This window comes from Danio rerio, chromosome 13, assembly GCF_049306965.1.
Source record: "Danio rerio strain Tuebingen ecotype United States chromosome 13, GRCz12tu, whole genome shotgun sequence".
Classification (NCBI taxonomy): Eukaryota; Metazoa; Chordata; class Actinopteri; order Cypriniformes; family Danionidae; genus Danio; species Danio rerio.
In genome coordinates, this window is record NC_133188.1 from 18,321,825 (window position 1) to 18,344,952 (window position 23,128).

At 34.0% G+C, this 23,128-nt stretch overlaps 1 protein-coding gene across 9 annotated transcripts in view; it reads left to right on the forward strand.

Annotated features, from left to right (window-relative positions):
* Nucleotides 1–2,244: 2,244 nt before the first annotated feature.
* dlg5a (discs, large homolog 5a (Drosophila)) overlaps nt 2,245–23,128 on the forward strand; it is a 155,221-nt gene continuing 134,337 nt past the window's right edge. For 8 of the 9 annotated variants that reach the window (XM_068212910.2, XM_005156681.6, XM_068212912.2 and 5 more), the window contains exon 1: nt 2,245–2,974. In XM_068212910.2, coding sequence (XP_068069011.1) covers nt 2,674–2,974 — 301 coding nt within the window. In that variant the 5' untranslated portion in view covers nt 2,245–2,673. The remainder of the gene's footprint in view (nt 2,975–23,128) is intronic. The other variant, NM_001145603.1, reaches the window with a different exon arrangement.

Genomic DNA, 23,128 nt, shown 5'->3' on the forward strand with positions numbered 1-23,128 from the left:
TTTAGGCTGCCTATATACACTACAGAACTCTTGTTGTCAATCCCTTTTGTAAGAGCAGCAAATAATAACTCAACTTCTAGTTGATCATTTGGAACAGTGTCAGAAGGTAGATTTTTCTGATGAATCATCTGTTGAACTGCATCCCAACCATAATGCAGAAAACCTATTGGAACCCACATGGACCCAAGATTCTTACAGAAATCAGTCGAGTTTGGTGAAGGAAAAATCATGGTTTGGGGTTACATTCAATATGGCGTACGAGAAATATGCAGAGTGGAGGCAACATCAACAGCCTGAGGTAAAGACATTTGTGTTCCTAAAACGTGGATAGGCGACAAGACTTTTGTCAGGTAGGTTTTTTGTTTGGTGAATTAAATTGATATTTTTTAACATACTAACAATTATTCATTCACTTCTTTTCGGCTTATGCCCTTTATTAATCTGGGGTCGCCACAGCAGAATGAACCACCAACTTATCCAGCATATGTTTTATGCAGCAGATGCCCTTTCAGCTGCAACTCATCACTGGAAAACATTCATACATACTCATTCGCACACATACACTACGGACAATTTAGCTTACCCAATTCACCCATTCCACGTGTCTTTGGACTTGAGGGGGAAACTGGAGCACCCGGAGGAAACCCATGCAAACTCCACACAGAAACGCCAACTGACCCAGCCGAGGCTCTAACCAGTGACCTTTTTGCTGTGAGGCGATCGTGCTACCCACTGCACCACCATGCAGCCCAATCGTACTGACAGATTTTCTTTATTTAAATATAAACTTGTCTTATACCTTTTTCAGAAAACATATTGATATGCAAGTCATTTTGCTTAAGTAAAGATTTTTGTTTGTAGATATACAAATTAACAAAGTGTTTGTGAATAACTTTCTATGGGTGTTTCTCAGTACTGGGTTGCGGCTGGAAGGTCATCAGCTGCATAAAACATATACTGGAATATGGCAGCTCATTCCGCTCAGGCTACCTCTGAAATAGAGACTAAGGAAAATTAATGAATTTTTTATACCTTTTTTAGAAACTTGATGTGAAAGTCATTTTACTTACAGTTATTTCTTGTTAGATAGGAATTAATTTTTAATTATTTACCAAATGTATTCACTTGATAAAACTAAGCCTATTTTACTGCAATAGAGCAATTCCACGCTTTCACCAAAAACAAAAACTGTTTCTAAGCATTTTGTTTAAGCAAGTATTTTACAGTACTTTAGAAATACTCAAAAATGTCTCTGTCAATGTTTTAACTATTATATTTGATTTAACAAAGTCACACAAGTGGGAATTTCACATCTGTCACATCCATAACGAAGTAATGACACATCCACATTACTTTCTCCTCATAAATGCAAAAATATTAAATAAAATAAAATCAATCATGTTTGTTCTATAGTGAGCCATTCTTTTGATGAGCATTATTTTTTTTGGGATTGTGCAGTTTAAGTCAGAATTTCTACAAAGCATGTTGTATACTGTAAACTTGCATACTTTTTTGGACACATCCATATCACATATTTATTTCTCTCATTTAAAGTACAAAACATGTTTACATATTGATATTTTTCTGATCCCTTAACTCTGTTTTACACAGATGCCCTTCCAGCTGCAACCTATCTCTGGGAAACATCCATACACACTCAACCAGCGTCCTTCTTGCTGTGAGGCGACAGCACTACCTACTGCGCCACCACGTCACCACAGGTATTTCAAAATAATGTTACCATAAAATTTCTCTGTGAATTTAGGTTTTGAGTTTTTTTACTGCAAATGTCACATCCATAATGCTAGAATTGCTCAATAACAACCGTCGTTGACAGATAATGTATGAATACAGGAAGAAACGACTTCTTTTTCTCTGACTGTAAAACGCTTATCGTGCACTAGTTTTAACACAGTGACAGTTACAACGAAAATAAAATTAAATGTATGTAAGTATAACTAAATCACATAATTAAAGCACAGACTTGCACAGTCACATTTACCAAAAATCCACAGCAAACATTCTGTGGTGTAGCAGAGCACATGTTCCAGCGTAAAATCCCCCTTCCACTAGTTATGTCATGATGCATCATCTTCACAACTGTGCAGCCTTTTTTGCCTGAAATATTAAACAGCAGAGCACGCCCACTTGGGAAAACCAGGTGTGTCTCAGGAAAAATCCCCGCCCACTTGACCGTATATGGGCACAATACGGGAAGTTGATTGACAGCGGGCAGCAGCTGCTGAGATACCGAGACATGGCGGAGCGTACAGTTTGAGTAGGTTCGCAAGAAGAGTTGTGCTACTTTCCCTCTCACTTGTGTCCTCACCGCGCAAAATAAATGGCCAAGAAGAAACTATAAACGCAGACGAACATGCTCTCCTCGGAAGCGCAGGGGGAAAATGGACGAAGTTGCTTCGCGTAAGTGAACCGGAGAAATGTCTCGCTGTTTAGTGCAGTCAACAGCCTCGGGCAACAAACATGGCTTCTGTGCCTTTCTGCTGTTTGTAATAAAAACCCGCTTCGTTGAGCCATCGAGTCTCATGGCGCCGTGGCTCAAATCCTACAAGTGAGCGGATAGAGTGAAGTTCCTGCTGCGTTCATCGGGATTGTGTGGCGGAATTGGCGATAGCACTGAGCTAGCTAGTTAGCTAAGGAACTGTAGGAACTGCAATGGAGCCCAAGCACAAAGAGTTACTCCACCAGTGCCACCAGAACTTGCTGGAGTCCATCACGGATGCTGACCGGCTGATTGAGCTGCTGAGTAAATCGGGAAGCCTCAGCGAGCAGGAAGCGTTCGAGCTGGACCAGAACTGCTCCTCCAGCGCAGAGAAAGTGGAGCAGCTCCTGAAGATGCTCATGAACAAGCAGAGCGACCATTTCCTGGAGCTCTGTGTGGCCCTGGAGAAGACATACCCTCACCTGTACTCTGCCCTTTTCTCCAACGGTGGAGGACCAGCCGATCATCACTCTGGTAAGTAAGATACAGGGATGAGTAGACGTGCTTATGAACGCATGAGGCTTGATGGAGGTTTTGAACCAACACGGATGTTTGGTGGTCTTGTTTCTTCTAGAGATGGATCTGAAAGTCCTTGGAGATGCTAAACATTAGTTGTAGTATAATTTACGTGTGTGTAATATGCACAGTGCGGGATCTGAATTCTCTCTTGCATGCATCATTAGGTATTTGCATAGATGATGAGGTCATGCTTTTGTGCAGAGGATGCTTCAATGCCAAGATGCAACACTGTTTCTTCATGGCGCCAACAGTTAATGGTGCTTTCTGTTACATTTTTAGCTTTGGATCGATTTGAAAGTGTTGGAAGAGGTTATTCTAGATTTAAAGGTGAACGTGTCGATCACATTGTTTCATGATGTGTGTTAGATCACAGTTACAAGTCACTAAACCATTGTGTTTTTCAAACTTTTTACACATCAAAACATAGTGGTCCTCATGCAATGGACCTCTTAAAATTCTTAACTATAGGCAACTCTATAGTTTCTTGTATAAAGAGGGAATATGTAGTTCATAGGCTACATATTATATATGTATTTCAGTCATGTTTTTAATTATTTATTTGATTCATGTTTAGTTAGGTTTGGGAGTCAGAAAATCAAGTTCAGATGTCCACTTGATAATTATTTGTAAACTCTTATTATAAATTCTTGATTTTATTATTTAAATGGAAAAAGTTTGCTAATAAGAACGAATAAAAATAAATAAAAAAGTCTACAGACCTGTGTATTGTTTTTGTTAATTTAAACTCTTGTATATAAAAATATGGAATATAGTATTTGTAAAAAAAGTATTTATAACTTCAATATTTGATATTGAGTCTTGTTCAAAATGGTTAATTGAAGTCTTTGTCATAAGCCCTGTATTTTAGTAATTAAAGTGGTTATTGTCTTGTTTATGTTGGTAATGTGTTTAACATTTAAAATTAAGTATTATGTTAATTTATAAATCTAATTATTTCTAAATGAGTTTAATGCATTTTATTTGCATTAACATGCATTAAATATGCAAAATGCATTAACATGCCATTGCATTGGGGGTCTCCCATTTTGAAACTTGCTTAACATTCTAGAATATGTTCAGTATAGACATAAGCCCTGTTCAGCCGAGAGTAGTTTTATAGGGTATTGGAATTTCTGTTTCACATATGTACTTTTAAAATTTTAATCCCATCTGAATCAGCCATTTCTGTGTCATGTCTCAGACAACCTTTGTAAAAATTCCAGAGGAAATTTCCTCTTTTTTTAAGGCAAACTTTGGGGTCTTTTGAGAAATCCAATCCCATTAAAAAGTGATTGTCTGCTGATTTTTTTTTATTCCACGCGAACCACCATACAATCTCTCGATAGCATGTTTTTATTCAAGTTTCTGCTTTCTGAGCACCAGAAATGGATGTATGTGTTTGTTACCATGAAATAGAAATTTAAATTATACAAAATAAACCTATTAAGACTGGGTTCAGTAAGGTAAAATTACTTTCCTTTCAACACTCCGTTATTTAATAATGTGTTAAAATGGTTTTATTTCAGTGGATTTTATTAATATTATTATTATTATTATTATTATTATTATTATTATTGATATTATTATTTTGTTTACCAAAAGCAAAATATATTTGTTTGTTTATTTTTTTTTACAAAACACTAAATAAGTTATGTTTTGCTTTATAATTCAAAGGGCTTAAATATAAAACCACTTATTTAATTTCCACATGCATTTAATCACATTTGATAAGTAATGTTAAACAATGAAAATGTGTAAGTTCTGTTACTGAAATGTATGTTTTTATAGATTAACTTCATCTACACTCGTACTTCAATATTAAATATATATCGATTTTAGTCAGGTCCAAGTGGATGCATGAAGTCACAGACATTAGATGGAAAAAAATTAGGAATCAAGTGTGTGATCTTGTGCATAACATGTCTTTATATTTACATTGTTTATGAGGTCATATTGGTGATGCAATGGTGTAGCACAATGGTTTCAGTTATATTAGCTTTTGGATCAATAGGAGAGTACTGGAATTGATCACTCTGGGAATAAGGTTAAAGGACTGGGAGGTAAACATGTCATCATCCTTGATACGTGATGAGAATCAGATTATACATGCTTTGACATCTGAAATAGATTGACATATTTTTAATACATACTGTTTGCGAGTGGATTGCCTTATATTGTGTATTTACATTGCAACATTGACCAGATGAAACCTCTTGGCAGGTGAAGATTTTGACCCCATTTATACTATTGTAGCATCTGCTTGTGATTTTAGTTACAGATGAAAATTCAATCCAGGTGTAAACCAGGTTAAAAGGATAGTTAAACCAAAAATACATTTTCTTCACACAAACACAAAGCAAGATTTTCTAAATAATGTTGGTTTGAAAGCAGTCATTGAAATACATGGTAAAAAAAAAAAAAAAATCCTATTATTAAAGTATCATTTTTGGGCTGATTATCCAGTACTCATTTAAATAGATGTTTGGCGAGTTATGTCTAATGTAGAAGCAGTTGTTCGAGATGTTTTTAGACGTATGCATGCAGATATAATTATTTTTTTTTTTTGCATGTGCATTGATAATGTGATTAAAACATTTTTTGTAAGTTGGATGATAAGAGGATTATGTGATGAAATTGTTTGCATGGTGGTTTCGGTTATTTTTAGCTTTGGATCAATAGACAAGTGCTGGAATTGACTGAAGTCACTGGCAAGAAGGATAGAGGATTGGGAGGTGAACATGCCCTTTATGCTTGATTCATGATGTGGATCAGTGCGCCCTTTAAAACTTGTGTTTGATTTCTTTTAGATGAATGTAAAGATGAAGCAGATGATGGAGTCTTTTATTTTGGTGGATAAACTTGACTGAAGTGAACTTTTGTGTGTATGGTTGAACCACAACCTGAACCACACTGTTCCAGTTACTATGACCATTTATGTGAAGCTGCTTGGACACAATCTACATTGTAAAAGCGCTATACAAATAAAGCTGAATTGAATTGAATTGAATGGTTGCTTGAATGCATCTATATGACCCTTAAAATAAGTCACTTTTTAGTGGAAGCCAAAATTATCTGAATTTGGACTTTTAGTTTTAAGGGTCTGTTTACACTTTTAATTAAAATGAACTTTTTCAGGGTTCATAAGTTGGAAAAACCTGGAAAAGTCATGGAATTTTAATATGGCATTTTCCAGGCCTGGAAAAGTTTTGGAAAAAACAGAAAAACCCACAAAGTTTTGGAAAAGGTATGGAAAACAGATATCTCTATACTTGAATATAGGTTATTTGCTTCTTTTCTGTCCTTGCCCAATCATATACTCTCACATTATTAGTGCGGTGTAAGCAGTATCTAAATCAGTTTTACATAGAAATAAATTTACACTGAAACTAAATAGATTGTTGCGTGTTTTACGATATGCTGTAATAAAATTGAACATGCATTGTTTTTCTTTTACCACGCATATGTAAACATTGCATGAAACATTAGGTCATGAAAATTTACTTGAAAGGCTTGAAAAAATCATGGAAAAGTTGTGAAAAGTTTAGTAGTAAAAATGTGTATGAACCCTATTTTTTGCTTTAGTATGGTGTTTATATCAGTCATTAAGTACATTTACATATACCAGTAATCTGATTTTAAAGCCTTCGAAGTTTTGTGTTTTATTGTTCCGAAGGTATATGTAAAGTTTTATATATATATATATATATATATATATATATATATATATATATATATATATATATATATATATATATATATATATATATATATATACACACATGTTTTTCACAACCATTTTATCTATTTATTTTTTTACGGCAACAGTATCTTCAGCAGAAAAGAAAAAAGCTACTGGTTGTAAATATATCCTAAAATAAAATATATTGTGTTCAATGTGGGGAAAAAGTTGTTTATACCCAGATATTAAAAAAAAAAGAACTTATTTTAGAGCAGTATTCTGAATACTGTAAAACCATGCTATTTTTATCCTAGGTTATTATACCGTCAGAATCTTATATGGCCCATGCCTAGTACAGACATGTAAACATCTTAATCAAACTATACCGTCGTGTAGGATTTTTGCTGCATTTTGCGAAAGAATAGTCTGTACACACAAGGCTGTTTGATACTATTCTCTGCACCTACCCAGTCGGCGAAGGACAACAGACACGCACATTAAGAAACGCTAAGTTTTTTTTTTTTTGTCTCATACGACGGGCTATATCAAATTCCATTAAAACAACAGTCTTTCAGCAGTTTAAACTCTCATCCAATGTCTCGTTTGTCACGGGGGGCACACATGAAATGTTCTTGAATAAAAGTGAAGATATCAAACTGCAAAATTTTACCTTAATCAAATTACAGTATGTGCTACAACATGTAAAACGGAATCATGAAAGGAACATTCAAAAAGCAACTCGTGTAAACACCTTAATCATTTTATTGTCTTATTCAAATTAAGGCAAATAATTAGATTACTAATGTCCATGTAAACAAAGTCGTTGTTAAGGCTAGCATTTGAACCCTGATGGTCACCAAACTATTGGAGCCAATAGGTTTCTGACGTTTTGTATATATTTTGCAACATTTTCTTTTTGCTTTGAAAAAACAAACCAAGATACCCGAGTATGACATGTCTATGTATTTGCACACATGATAAATATGTTCTTTTATTGCATAAGAGAAAGATGTCTCTTAAATTAACAGTAGTTTACTGCGGATGCTTTAAAGCAATGAATGACGTAATTGTTTTATGACATAATGAACGTGTTGCCTGATGGATCAATGCTAAATAGTTAGGATTTTCCCAGTGAAGGTAGTTGAACAGCAGGGTGGAACAGGGATCTTCTGCAAGTTGAAACGTGCTGTTAAAAAAGTACTATCGATTGGCCCTGTATGCAAAGATCACACTAGGGCTTCTCGTTCAATGCTCCACGTCTTCAAGCTATCACCAGTGATCAGAGAGAGGAATCATGGATAACTGAAATAAAGGTTTTTTGTTTTTTCTTCTGCATTATTAGCCTATGGAGATTTCACCGCTCATGACACGGGTCATGTCATTTCCATTTTAATTTTGTTCAAACCAAGAGCTTCCCTGATGCAGGTCTATGGAATAGCCTATGGGCTTACTAGTTTCCATGGAAACACGCTTGCCAGGATACCATGGCAAATCGATTTGAACATACATGTGCTGAGTTTGTAGACCTGTAAAAATGGCTCTAGAGTCTCAGACAAGGCTTTGAGATGATTGTAATTAATCTGATTTTCAGAGACCTCCACTGTGAGGAGTTTTGGAAAATGAAGGTGTAAGGATATATTGATATTGACTTAAACTGTATATTTATATATTATAATTTTATTTTCAGTAAATCCCAAACAATAAAGCAAGAAAAGTACTCTAGTTTTTTTTTTGTGGTTTCCACAAAAATATAAAGCAACATTGTTAGTATTTGGAAATGGTTTTTGAGCAGTAAATCAGTATGCAAGATTAATTGTATGATTTTTTTTTAACTTTAATATAGTTGTTTATTTCTATCTCTTACTGGTTATTGCTAGAGAGTTTTTTGTAATTGTATTGTCTTTTATGCTGTATTTTGATTTACTTTTGACCTGCTGCTAACAAGCTTATCAGGACATATCTGTGATTCACCCATCAAGATTCTCTGTTGTATTTAGTTAGTTTACAAACACACACACAGACACAAACCTACTTGAATGCATGGTTTACAAGGATGCAACCGAAGCATAATGTATTTTAGACTGTAAAAACACTTTCTTATTTTGCCTTGCCCTACCCTTATCAATAAACCAAAAAATGTTTAATGTCAAAAGACCCTGTTGAAGTATGATTAAAGCATTTTGAATTACAAGCACATAAGTTATGTCCTCATAAACCCCTTTAATATTTCCATACCAATGTCATTATGTAAATTTTCTTGTAAACCACATAAACAAGTACACACTCAAACACACACCCTGGGCTTGTTCTTGTCATCACAGTCTGATGTGGTTTTATTTGTATTCACACCCAGTTATAACAAATTCATAAACATGCAATTGTATGTATATATATATATATATATATATATATATATATATATATATATATATATATATATATATATATATATATATATATATATATATATATATATATGTGTGTGTGTATATATGTGTGTGTATATATATATATATATATATATATATATATATATATATATATATATATATATATATATATATATATATATATATATATATATATATATATATATATATATATATATATGTGTGTGTATATATATATATATATATATATATATATATATATATATATATATATATATGTGTATATATATATATATATATATATATATATATATATATGTGTATATATATATATATATATATATATATATATATATATATATATATATATATATATATATATATATATATATATATATATATATTCTATCCACATATGACTATATATCTCCAGATTACGTTGTTTCATGTTTTCCAAGGCCTCTCACTAAAAAACCTGCCTTTTATTCTGATTTGAGCTGAAAAGGTATTTCAGAAGAATCGTTTATTTTAGTTGATGTGATTATTACATTTAGTCACGTTATTAAGAGCTAAAGATGAGCCTTTTCTCCCTGCAGGCTCCAGACGGCCTGAAATGACTCTGCCGTTTGCATGTATGATTACTAGCGCTAATATGAACCTGCTCTGAACTCATTCTCTCAAGCTGCCACTGTTGGCTCTTTTCATTGCCAGGTCTTCCTCAATACACAAACGCTCACACAGTGGTGGAGGAGGGGCTGGATGAGTTCAGAAAAGAGCATTTTGCAGCAGCTCCAACTGTTCAGCACACTGGCTAAAGGAACTGCAAACAGCATGGCTCTGCATGGATAGACTCTCCTGTTCACAGCCTCATAAATCAAGCAAAATAGGTAGACAAAAGATCAATGTTGCAGATCAATCTCTCTTAACAGGACAGGAAGAGTGAGATTTATGTGCGGTACATAAAATTCCGATGGCGGTAGTGCAAACTTGCACATTTCCATGAGCCAAAACGCATTGATTACTGTAAACGCATCCATGATCATTTCTGTTGACTTGGTGGTTTTTTTTTTATTGTTTACTTTAAAAACAGTTTTAGGGCTCTATGAAATCAGTTTTCATAGAAATAAATAAAGTTTGGTGTTCATTTTTATAGATATCATTTCAACAACTGAGTACAAATTCTTTAATTAATAGTGCATGTCTTTGGACTGTTTGGGAAACCGGAACAAATAATTATTACTGCTGCTTGTTCAAACTACCTGTTTGAAATGAGCTAAAACAACACTATTATTGCAATTTCTTTTGCTAATTTCTTAGTTTTATGTTTACTCCACCTAAATTGGTAAACCATGAAGTTAACTTAAGCATTTTGTTTTGGGACAACATGAAGTAATTGTGTTGGTCCAACTACCCGGTTAGGGGATTGTTGTTCTGAGCATGCTTTGCATTGGATTGAATTAGGATAGGGAAATGTTGACAATAAAAGTAATCTTAGGTGTTTAAAGTGGATTTTAATCTTTACTTTAGTTTTGAGATTACCACCTTGCAAAAGCACCCATGCTTTGGGTTTTGGCAGCTTAATAAGCAAAAATGCAGTTTGTTGCTTTGCTCAGTGAGCAATAAATTAGTTCTGAGATGGTTCTTCGAAAACTGTTTATGTAACTCACGAAATATGCTTCAAAACGGCTCTTTTAGTTCATTTAGAAAAACTTCAAATAAAACGAATAGACTTCGAAATGTACAACACAGTAGACATATGTTATCAGACCTTTGAGTTTGTTAAATAAAAATACAAATGTATTCAAACTTTTATTTGTTAAAATCATGTTGGACCAACTCAATTGCATTTAATTGTGTAAATATTTTTTTGTGCTAAACAAATCTATTGAATGAAAAATCCTACCCTCAATAAAATGTAGTTATCTTTTTGAGTGCAACCAGTGGAAACCCACGAGAACACAGAGAAAACATGCAAACTCCACACAGAAGTGACAAATAGTTCAACCGGGAATCTAACCAGCAACATTCTTGCTGTGAGGCGACAGTGCTAGTTTATTAATTGAAATGAATGAAGCATGTGTAATTAACAAAGATTTTAAATCTTTTATCTTTTTTTGAAAATTTTTTTTATTTTTTATTTTTTACCACTTATTATTTCATATTCTTCCTCCCAAATTATAATTTTTCTGCTTTGAGTTTTTGGAGCTCTTTAAAAACACTTAAGTTCTTTTTTAATTTTTTTTTTTTTTTATTATGGATTCTGTTTTAATATTAAAATTAATATTTGAAAAGGTTTAGGACCATGTGTGATATCAGTTGAACCCATTCAAACAATATTTTATATTCTATGTATGGAATGGATTCAAATTTAGCAGAATTTAAATAAGGGTGATAATCAAATAAAAGGAAACAATGATATAACATTGTGATATCTTCAAATGTAATGTTTTTCCATTTAGCCGTCACTGTGCTGCACAATAGGGCGAAGCAGTGGCGCAGTAGATAGTGCTGTCGCCTCACAGCAAGAAGGTCGCTGGTTCGAATCTCGGCTCAGTTGACATTTCTGTGTGGAGTTTGCATGTTTTCCCTGCGTTCGCGTGGTTTTCCTCTGGGTGCTCCGGTTTCCCTCACAGTCCAAAGTCATACCGTACAGGTGAATTGGGTAGGCTAAATTGTCCGTAGGGTATGGGTGTGTGTGTGTATGTGTGTATGTGTGTGTGTGTGTGTGTGTGTGTGTGTGTGTGTGTGTGTGTGTGTGTGTGTGTGTGGATGTTTCCTCAGAGATAGGTTGCGGCTGGAACGGCATCCGCTGCGTAAAAATGTGCTGGATAAGTTGGTGGTTCATTCTGCTGTGGCGACCCCGGATTAATAATAAAGGGACTAAGCCGACAAGAAAATGAATGAATGAATGTGCTGCACAATAGAGTTTTAATGTGAAAATGGAAGAAAAGAAATTGTTGTGAAATTGTTTTCATAAATGTGTTGTTCAGTATCAGTATTATTACTTTAAGAAATAAATATAACCACCACACATTAGTACAGCATTTATTTTAAGGTGTGTTCAAGTTGTTGTGAAACCCTTAATAACCATATTGACTTTGTTAGCTCACATTGCTGGTTTTGTGGCAAACAATTAATATTATTTTGTGGCAAACAATTTTCATTTCATGCATATTATTAAGGAAAAAAAATCAAAAATCTGTCATCTAAAATTTAAATCTGAAAGCACTTGTTTGTTTTAGTCAAATTCTCATATTATGTCTGTCTGAAATTTTGGGATTTGTCAACATATAACAATATGAAAAAACAAAACAAAAAAACAAAATGTTTTTTGGTTTATGCAGACTTTAAAACTCACTGTCTTGTCATTTCAAGGATAGAAACTTAATCACATTATCACATGCTGGTGAAGTGAACTCTCAGTTCTCAAGTGAACTCAAAATAATAGGGCTCTACATTTAATAGCTGTTTCTCTCACTGCTCTTGGCCTGAAGTCTCTGTGGCGTGTGCATTGATGCTGATGCTGATGCAGATGCAGCCTGATGCCTTCACGGTTTCCCCATCTGAAGTTATTGCTGTGACCTATGGACTGCCTTGGATGGGAGGTGGTTGAATGCGACACTGCAGCTTTATGGTGTCATCCATTTCAAATGAGCAGCAGTGCAGTTGTTTCACATTGACTAGGGCTTGTCCGCAACTCCTTCATGCAGTCCAACGTAGGGCCAATACAGAGACAACAGACCTTTTGTTTGAAATGAACTGGTCCAAACTGCATGGTCAGCAGTTTGTGCTGTTTACGGACCACGAGGGCCGTCCACTTCAATCCCAGTTGATCAGTGCAGTTACAATGTGACAGTATATCAAAAAGAGTTCTTGATTCCCCCAGCTCTAGAAATTGAGCTTTTCAGCAGGAAAAATGATTTGTGTTTGACATGTGGTTGCATTTCTGAGCGAGTCTTGTATCCTTTGTTTTATAGCTTCAAAGCATTTTTTGGGATTCTAAAAGGGTTCTGTTTTTGCTGTTTTATAAAGTGTTGATTCTGTTTTTAGGTGTTGTGCTGGAACATGTTTTGATTCTTGGTGGTTTGGTAAAAAAAGCATTGTTTTTCACATTTACATTATTACAAGGCTTTTCTCCCCAGCCTGGCGCAAATCACTTGTTCTAGGAAAAAGACCTGCCTTCAGAAAAACAAAATGTGTAGTGATTGGTTAGCCATCCTAGTGCGTTGTGATTGGTGTTTAGACATCGTTTTTGATTTAAAAAAACAAAAACAAAGTATCTTTCTTTGGAGTAGACTTTGAGATTTAAAGTGTGGCTGCACGGCATTGGAAAAATGTAACATTGCGATTATGTTTTTCTTCTATAAAAAACCGTCAACAAGCACAGATAAATTCAATAAAGAAAAAGTAAACGAATAAAATAAACAGCATTTTATTGTTGTCCAAGGAAATGCTCATAATAACCGATTCATCATTGACTGATTAATGATGTCAGTTAAACGATAAAGAAATAATAATAATAAATATATATATATATATATATATATATATATATATATATATATATATATATATATATATATATATATATATATATATATATTAGTACTGTCAATCGATAAAAAAAATTAACTAATTAATCGCATTTAAAAAAAAAAACTAATCGCGATTAATCACATTTAAAATACTGAAACTTTGTAATTTTGGCTATTCATATGTAAAATTTATGTAAACGCAAGACAAATACTATTCAAAATATAACTCATTATTAGAATTTTGTTTAACTTGTAACACAGATTTCTTCATGTAAACAACATACCCGCAATAAACCATCAAGATTCTGGCTTGACAGCCATATTTATTACAGAAATAAAAACACAGGCATGTTAATGCCATTTGAATTTAAAAAAAATCAATGCCAATCAAGAAAACATTGATTTCCATGTTGGATTCTAAGTGGACTGCAAAAAATGCCAAAATACAAGTATTACAGATATGGAAAATTATAATAGTAGCAATAAAGTATTGAATACAAACAATTGCTCTCATTGCAGGGCTGGACTAGGACAAAAAAAATCAGTCCTGGCATTTTGGGCCAGAGCAGCCCACTACATCAATCAAAATGCTCCCTATCTGTGCACGCCCTTGAATATGTTTACCAACTCCCATTCAATAAAAGCACAAAAGCCATTTATAGGAAATAATGAGACTTGACAAATTAAAAACTTAAATTTGATTTATTTAATATTATAATAAAATTATAATCCACACTGGAAATGTGGGTGCCTCTGTGTTTTGAGGGAGCCTAATAAATAATGAACATGACAAAAACTGCCTGCTGACGCACACAGTTAATGTTGATTAATAAAACAAAGTTAAATAATAAAAGCAATGTGTCAGAGACCCTAAAAAAAGTTTAACTCAACAATGAAACTTCAAACGTAGCAAAAAGATTTTACATTGTCAATCAAATGAACTCAAACAGTTGAAAAATGTAACAAATATTTGTTTCTGCCCGAACTACAAAACTAATTGTAAAAAAGTTGCTTAAGTTGCACACTAGTTTGGTCATGTATAAATATCATTATGATAACCATATTGTATAAATATTATTGTCACTATAAGCCTACATCATGCTGACGATCAAAAACAATATGTCATGATATCTCATGCGCTTGTCTTCAGCCCAACATGGAAGTTTGTGATTTGGTCAGCCCAATGTCAATAAAGAAAAGAACCAATGGGCTGCAGATTATGTCACACAGCCCAGCCACTCTGTCCGGAAAAGAAACATCTTACTTTCAGAGCTTGACAGCACACAGCACCGTCAATCACTTAGGCAGAAATACATGACAGTCTGCTAAGTGTTTTATGGGCCAATCAGATCATAAGAAGATATATATAAGAAGATATATATATATATATATTAGAGCTTCACACGATTCTTGCTAAAATGAGGATTTTTTTTTTTGTGATATTTTGTTTTTGTTTTTTTGCCTAAAATAAAGAAAACGATTTTGTCACAATTCTGTAGATGTAAAATAAAGCTTAATATGAGTGAGCTATTATTATTATTTCAGAAACATATGGTAAAATAAAAATAATAATATTATGTGTAGATGTACTGTTGGTTAAAATGCTAAATTTTGCAATAGTGGACTTGAATAGATTTTATATTTTCCTGGTCATTAATGCACAGTAAAGTGACGATATCAGAATATAATTATTCATAATCCTGAAGTTGAATTATTATGTTTGACACATATGCTTGCAATCTGTCATTGACAACATTATTAGACCATTTATTTTCACTGTTAAAATCAGACATTTGTCAATATCAGATTCCCTCTTGCATTATATTCAACATTATATAGGCTACAGTTATACTGACGCTGTTAAACATTTAATTTCATGGACAACACTTTGTGTTCGCTATGGAAGGAAAACATATTAAATGCTTGTCGTAGTCATTACTCGAAAATGCTATTATGATTATTTAAATGATGTGCGTGCTTTCGGTTTCATTTTCACTGCTATATGCTGTTCAAACTTCCCGCTCGGCTTCCAAATGATTAGCCACAAACTTAATGTTATTTACAACTTTATTACCTGTTATTTACAGCCTATACAGGTTCTGTTCACTAAAGTAGACGCGCATGTCTATCAGGTAGGGTGCGTGCCCGCCCTCTCTGTGGTAACAGCTCACGTCACGTTTGATTTCGCGCCTGCGAATACATCATTACATGAAGGCAGAAATGACATTTTGGGTGAATTATAGCATGTTAATTCATTATTTAATTTTTACAACACTATTTGGAAGTGTCCAGCAACGTATGTAAAACAACGTGAAGACTTGTGCTATCTCCTGAACTTAAAAAAATGATTGGCAAAATTGTAGAATTGCTGTATTAAGATCGTCTAGGGGGCCAAATCAAGATAGTTTTTTTTTTTTTTTCGATTAATTGTGCAGCTCTAATATATATATATATGCAGGTTTATCAATATATTAATAATATATATATATATATATATATATATATATATATATATATATATATATATATATATATATATATATATATATATATATATATATATATATATACCAGCTTTATTTTTTTTATAAAAAAAAATACCAGCTTTAGTTTTTTTTTTTAAAAAGCACAACCTTTTAAAAGGGATCTACCTGTTAGTCGTTCATTTATTATATGAGAGCAAAATTGCTGAATTGTCACTTACGCTTTTCTAAAACTTTCTAAAACCTTTAACAGTTTTTATTGTAAAATGCTTGTGTGTACTCTATCAGTGTTTTCTAGTAATATTTGTTTTTTATTTTCATTTTGTATCATCTAAAAAAGTTTTACTTGTTAAAAAAATAGATATTTAAAAATGTAAATATTATTTATATGAAGGGTTCTCAAAAATGACTGTAATTGGCCTTAAAGGTCATCAGTTTACCATTCCTCACCAGTTCAATGGGTGCAAACACAGATACAGACACTGGACGTTTCAAAGCTGTAGAAATCAGTCGATAGATAGACGGACAAGCTGAATGACGTGACTTTTAATACGCTCCAGGGTCCCCTGTATCTGTGTTTACACTCAGTGAGCATCAGTGAAGAGTGGTGAACTTATGACCTTCACGGCAAATAACTGTAATTTCTATTGAGCACATGAACACAATGGCTAATCAGCCAATTCATGAATATGTTTAACAGTGCTCAAATGTTAGTGGTAAATACTGAATTCAATACTTTTGGCATGCCTATTTGTATGAAGATTATTTATAGCTATAACATGTTTTTATCTATTTTTTATTAGTTTTTACATGTTAAATAACAAATTATCACATGGTATTATTATACTTAAGTATAACACTTTGGGTGTCATGACATAAACATTTTTTTACAGGGAAATAAAATGTCAAAACAATGAATGTTAGATTTTCAGTGGCAGCACATCTCTGTCAGTAGGCCAGAAACTCTCACATTGCCCAAGACCAGCAAACCATCTATATTGATGAGTCCTGGTAGTATTCCTATTTAAAACAATTTGAACATGTAAGATATAAACACTTCTTGGTTAAAATCTCAGAAGTGGTTTTATGAATGAACTTTCAGGAGTATTCTGACGGAGTAGACGTGTGCACTACTGTTGGCTTTGTGAAGCTCAGCTCATGCCATGAAATATTAATACAGATGCCACTCTGATTCAAGGCTATCACTTCAGATCTAAAGGTTTTTTTTTTGCTTTTTTTTCAGGATGTCTCACTCCTACCATCACACTCAAGGACAGGATAGCCTCTATTTTTAATATTCTGCGTGTCAACTTCCTTTTATCCACCTGTCTAAATCAAGACTCCACTGCTTTTAGCTAAAATGACATTGTGTGTTCATTTCTTTAAGCTTTCTGTCTGTCTCTCTATCTCTAAGTTAACACCTCGTTATTATTGTGGCTCAATAGAGCTGTTTGATGATCCAATATCTCTGCTGATGATGACGCATTTTCACATTTTCATTGGCTCAAACAGTATTGATCTCAGCTCAATTTGTGGTGTGAACTCTCGCTAGAAACGCCTGATCGTTTAATAGCAGCAGAATGGGTGAATGATTGCTAATGCTGTAATTAAAGGAGACACAATGATACTGTGTCAGTGTCTCATGGATGTTTGCAAGTCCAGGTCTCGCTAAATGGACACAAGCCTTCCAGTTTCTCCATGAGAGGCAGATCTATCAAAAAAGATTTCATTACTATTTTCAAGTGTTTCCAAGCTGTTTAATTGCAGACAAGCTGCTGAAGTGCCATAGTCTATAATGCTAGTTTTGAAGCAATAGGAATATACTGAGCTGGGATTGCCTCATCATGCTTCCAAGTGGTGTTTGATTGATCAAACTGATGAGAGTGGATGAATACCATATTAGTGGGAATATTTGAATTTAGTCAGATGTTTTGTGGCTATAAGTTTAATTCAAGAAGACCATGATTAATACAAGTCTAAATATAATAATAATAATAATAATAATAATACATTTTATTTGTATAGCACTTTTCCAACATACATGCAACTCAAAATGCCTCACAAACAACAACAAAAAAAGCATTAAAATAGACAACATAAACTTGACAAATATACTCGAATAAAAGCATTCATGTACACAAAATATAAGCATATATCCACATGATCACACACACACACACACACACACACACACACACACACAATAGTCCTTACATATGCAAGCATACACCGTACATGCATACATACACAAACCTACAACAATAAAGATAAAATGCATACACCTTACAAACTTGTGTATTCATTCGAAATTTTAAAAAGATGTGTCTTAACACGCTTTTAAAAACATGAATACTAGGGGATTCTTTCACTTTAAGAGGGAGACAGTTCCAGATTTTAGGAGCATAATGCCTAAAAGAAGTGTTGTCAGATCACATCAGATTTACAGAGTAAAATTCTTAAAGTCTAACTCTAGAAAAGCGTAGCAAATGGGATACAAATTGGTTTGAGCTGGTCAATTTACGAATTTTTTTTTTTTATTTTTAAAGGTAGTCAAGCACATTTCGTTGAATTGCTATTGTAGTGCTTTCATGTGGTCAAATGCATTCATACAACTACTTCATTAAACGTATACACATAGACGTCACAACCATATATATATTAACTTGTATTTAATCGTAACTTTAACTTAATTTGATTGTAATGCATTCATGTGGACCTTTTGTAAAGCGGCTTTGAAACAAGGATTGTAAAAAGCGCTATACAAATAAACTTGAATTGAACAAATAATATAAATTCATACATGACACAATTTGAGAGCGCACTAAAACTTGATATTTGTACTTCACTGCAGTTTCACACATTCATATACTTTTCACACATTTACTAGCTTTACCACTCGTTTTCAGCAACCTTTACTAGTTTTCTGTGTGGTGTTGTCACAATATAACTGTTCTGACCATGGACAGATAATAATGAAACATTGAAATATTTAGTTTTTCTGATATGTACACTACCTAACACAATAGTTGTTACCTTCGGAAATTTTAGGAACAACAAATGTTGTCCTCTAGTTCATGATTTGGTATCACAAGTGGCTTATACGAAAGGCAAAGTCCTCTAGATTACGCTTAGTTTATCAAAATAAAATGATCATGCCTTCATTTTTTATTTTTAATTAGGACAGTAAGGTCATACTTTGGTTAGACAAAAGTCTTGTCACTTAACAGAAATAATGTATAGTATAGAATATAAAGTCATGGTGCAGTAGAAAAATAATTAATATTGTTGATGACTCCCATGAGCTTGGATGTCTGCATCCATACATCTCTGCAATAACTGAAATAACTTATTAATCAAGTCATATGAAATGGCAAAGAAAGTGTTCTTGCAGGACTCTGTGTTAATCAAGATTTTTTGGATTCATCTTCAATGCCTCCTCCATCTTACCCTAGACATGCTCAATAATGTTCATATCTGGTGACTGGGCTGGCCAATCCTCGAGCACCTTGACCTTCTTTTTTCTTTCAGCAAAAATGTTGATGTTGCCATCCGCTCTGCAGATCTCTTCCCTTATACTGAATGTAACCCCAAATCATGAATTTTTTCCTTCATCAAACAACTGAGAATCTTGGGTCCATGCGGGTTCCAATAGTTCCTCTGCTGTATTTGTGAAGATTGGGATGCTGTTCAACAGATGTATGAACAGAAATCAAGTTATTGTTTGTTGCTCCTACAACTGGGATTGACAACAAGACTTTTTGTCAGGTAGTATATATTGCAATATGATGAATACAATTTCACCAGAAAAAAATTACATTGCATACAGAGCATCTGCATAAAATAGACCATCCCATGTCTAAAGACATGTGTTATAGGTGAATTGCGTAAGCTCAATTGGCCATAGTGTACTGTATGTGTGTGATTGAGTGTGTTTCCTAGTGATAGGATGCCCTTCCAGCTGCAACCCATGCGTAAAAGATATGCTTGATGATAAGTTAGCAGTTCACTCCGCTGTGGCGACCCCAGATTAATGAATGAATATTAATTATCACAATGACCCCCATATGATTTGTTCAGTTATTGGTTTGTTCTCAAACCCCTCCCTTGCATGATGCTAATCTGCGGTGATTGGTCTGATGACCCAGTCTGTTGTGATTGCTCGACTGCTTTCACAGAGTTTCAGAGTGTATGTATTACTACATTAAAGCAATGCAGTAAATACCGGCACATTGCTCTATTTTTAACCAAGTAATAACAATGACACGCATTTAGTAATAACCAACACAGTGGCAAAAGTTACCTATTTTAAAACTTGAACAGAGCACATTTGGAGAAACAGTCGGTGGTGGCAAATGGCAGGGAATCCAGAGCTCACCACCCCATTTAAATTAGTAAAAAAAAAAAAGCAGCATGCGTTGCATTTTCAACATTGTTTTAGACACAATATGTGAATATAAAGAGTCAACCATATACAGTACAAGCTGTGCGGAGCAAATACAAGTAACAAAACACAATTAGATGCATATTTTGCAAGCTGCAGAAAACAAGGCAACCATGTTAATCGCACTTACAGCTTGAGATCTGGAGGACGAATAAACTGGTTCATATGAACTGTACTGACAAAAGTCCCATACATATTTACATCAAATAGTCTTTGCTGATCCTCCCTTTAAAAATGGCCGAAGAATGCTCCGTTGTAGGATAGGATATTGCATTAATTATCAGGATGTTCACTCATCTTCAGTCATGATCAATCCCATACACACCCGCACACTGCTAGTGTTTGAAAGGAAAGCTGCTTTTATGTTTTACAAGATCCGGCACTTTATATTTGGTATTGTTTCGTGTCGACATCGATACAAACAGGCAAGAGATCCAGATGAATAACTAATAATTTAAATGACTGAGTCGACTTAATATAATAATACAAATATAATAAAAATATTATTTTATTAATGTGCACTTTAGATGGATGGTTTTATTCTATTAGAGCTGTGGTCCACAATGCATGGAAGGTAATTTTCAGAAATCCATAATGGGCTCTTTTAAAAACACATGCAGATGATAAACTTTCACTCTGTTATGGTTAAACTCTGTAGTGGCTCCACACATCACATTTTAAATTGTGGTTCATGGTCAACTATAATCTCAGCTCAGCATTGCATAACCTCTGATGTGACTATTGCGAATACACACATTGCTATATCAATGCTGAAACTATATATAATTGCTTAGCTCTTGTATAGCTGATAGACTCAAACACTCATGTCAGTGTGGCGCCTTGGAGAACAGGAATCAATGATCACTTTAGTCAACCACAGTATATCCAAGTAAAACTATTTTAAGGATCATAACTGATAAGTAAGTGATCTTTCGGTATTGATAAGCTATTTATTGGTTGTTGTTTTTTTGCCTTAAAGCCTTCCCCCTTTTTTGTCCTAGCAAGTTGTTACTAAATGCTAAATAGAAAAGCGTAAAGCACAGTTAGCATCTTTTAATGCATATTTTTTGTTAGTCATTTAGTTGCGTAAGCACTAAAAAGGTTTTCTATGTTAGAGTCAGTGTAAAACTAATGAAATATTGTTCTAGCTAGAATCACTTGACTGCACATCACATCTTAATTACCACTTCCAGGCTTGTACATGTAATCTTCCCAGGAGGACTTGAGACGGCATGAGTCTTGATGCCTGTTAATCTGAGCGGGAGTGATCAGAATGGCACATGGAGCTTTTTCTAGGAAGCACTACAGTGGGGTATCGGAAAACGGGCCATGCGTCCCGTAGAGAGATGCTATATTAGAGTAAGCCTGCATTATGTACCCGTCACTGCAACCCAGTCGGATGAGTGTTCAGTATTTTGAGGAAAGTTAATCTAGTTTTGAAACGGAATGCAAATTCATGCCATCAAAATGCTGTAAGAGTCACCCTCAAAAGTTTTCTGCTGCATGATCAGAGTTGAAGTGACCCTGTTCATTTACGCTGACGTGTGAAATGCAAACTGATATTGTTATGAATTGTGCCACGCAGCACATCTGAATATCTGCACAGCTGCATTTAGAAGCTCTATGATCCTTATAGTAAAAGGTGCAGCATGCACATTTTCCAGTTTTTTTTTTTTTCTGTTTCAGTATAAGATTTATTTAGATTTTTTTGTGGCTTGTCTCTGATGACTGCCTGGGAGGATTTTGAGCATGCTGTTAGTCTGTCAGCACACTAATCTTCGCTCTCACGCTCAAGGTGCGTTTCTAAATTCATCCTCTATAATGCACCAGCTTGACAGTCATCAGTGCAATGCATTTGTAACCAAGTCACTATCTTCAACAGTGAATTTCAAAGTAACTTTCAAACTTCAGATCACCTGCTGTGGGGAATTTTTTTGCTTTTATGCATAATTTGCCTTCCTGTGTTTTTTTGGTAGACTAATGGTTTGTAAAATAAAAAGTATATGGCAATATTTTGCATAAATATATATACATATATACATACATATAGCATTTTATATAGCAACTGTGTATATATAGCATTTTTATTTATATATATGTATATATAGCATTTTTATTTATATATATATATATATATATACCTATATGACCTTGGATGCATGTTTATACATTAAATGTTAGAGCTATAAAAACCTTGCCCATGCATGTTTCCTGATTCGTTTGAGAAGTGTGAGTGCTCCGAAATAGGCCCTGGCGTGCCAGAGCGCGGTTCACTTGGGCTTTGGCGCGGTACACTTGTAGTGTGAATGCAAAGTGTCTGAGCCGAAACTGAAGATTTTAGGGGACTGTTTCATATGGATTTATTTATCATTCTTAATTTTCAATAAACGCAAACTGTCATAGTTTATTAAAGACAGACCTCTCGCTGCACTTTTATGACTTTTCTGATAATTTATGAGCGTCAAAAGTGGTGGATCTGTTCGGCAAAGTGTTTGACTGCGTGTCACTGGATCCCAAATGACTAAAAATAATACAAAATGATACAACTAAAGCAATCTCCACTGTGCTGAGCGAGAGAGCT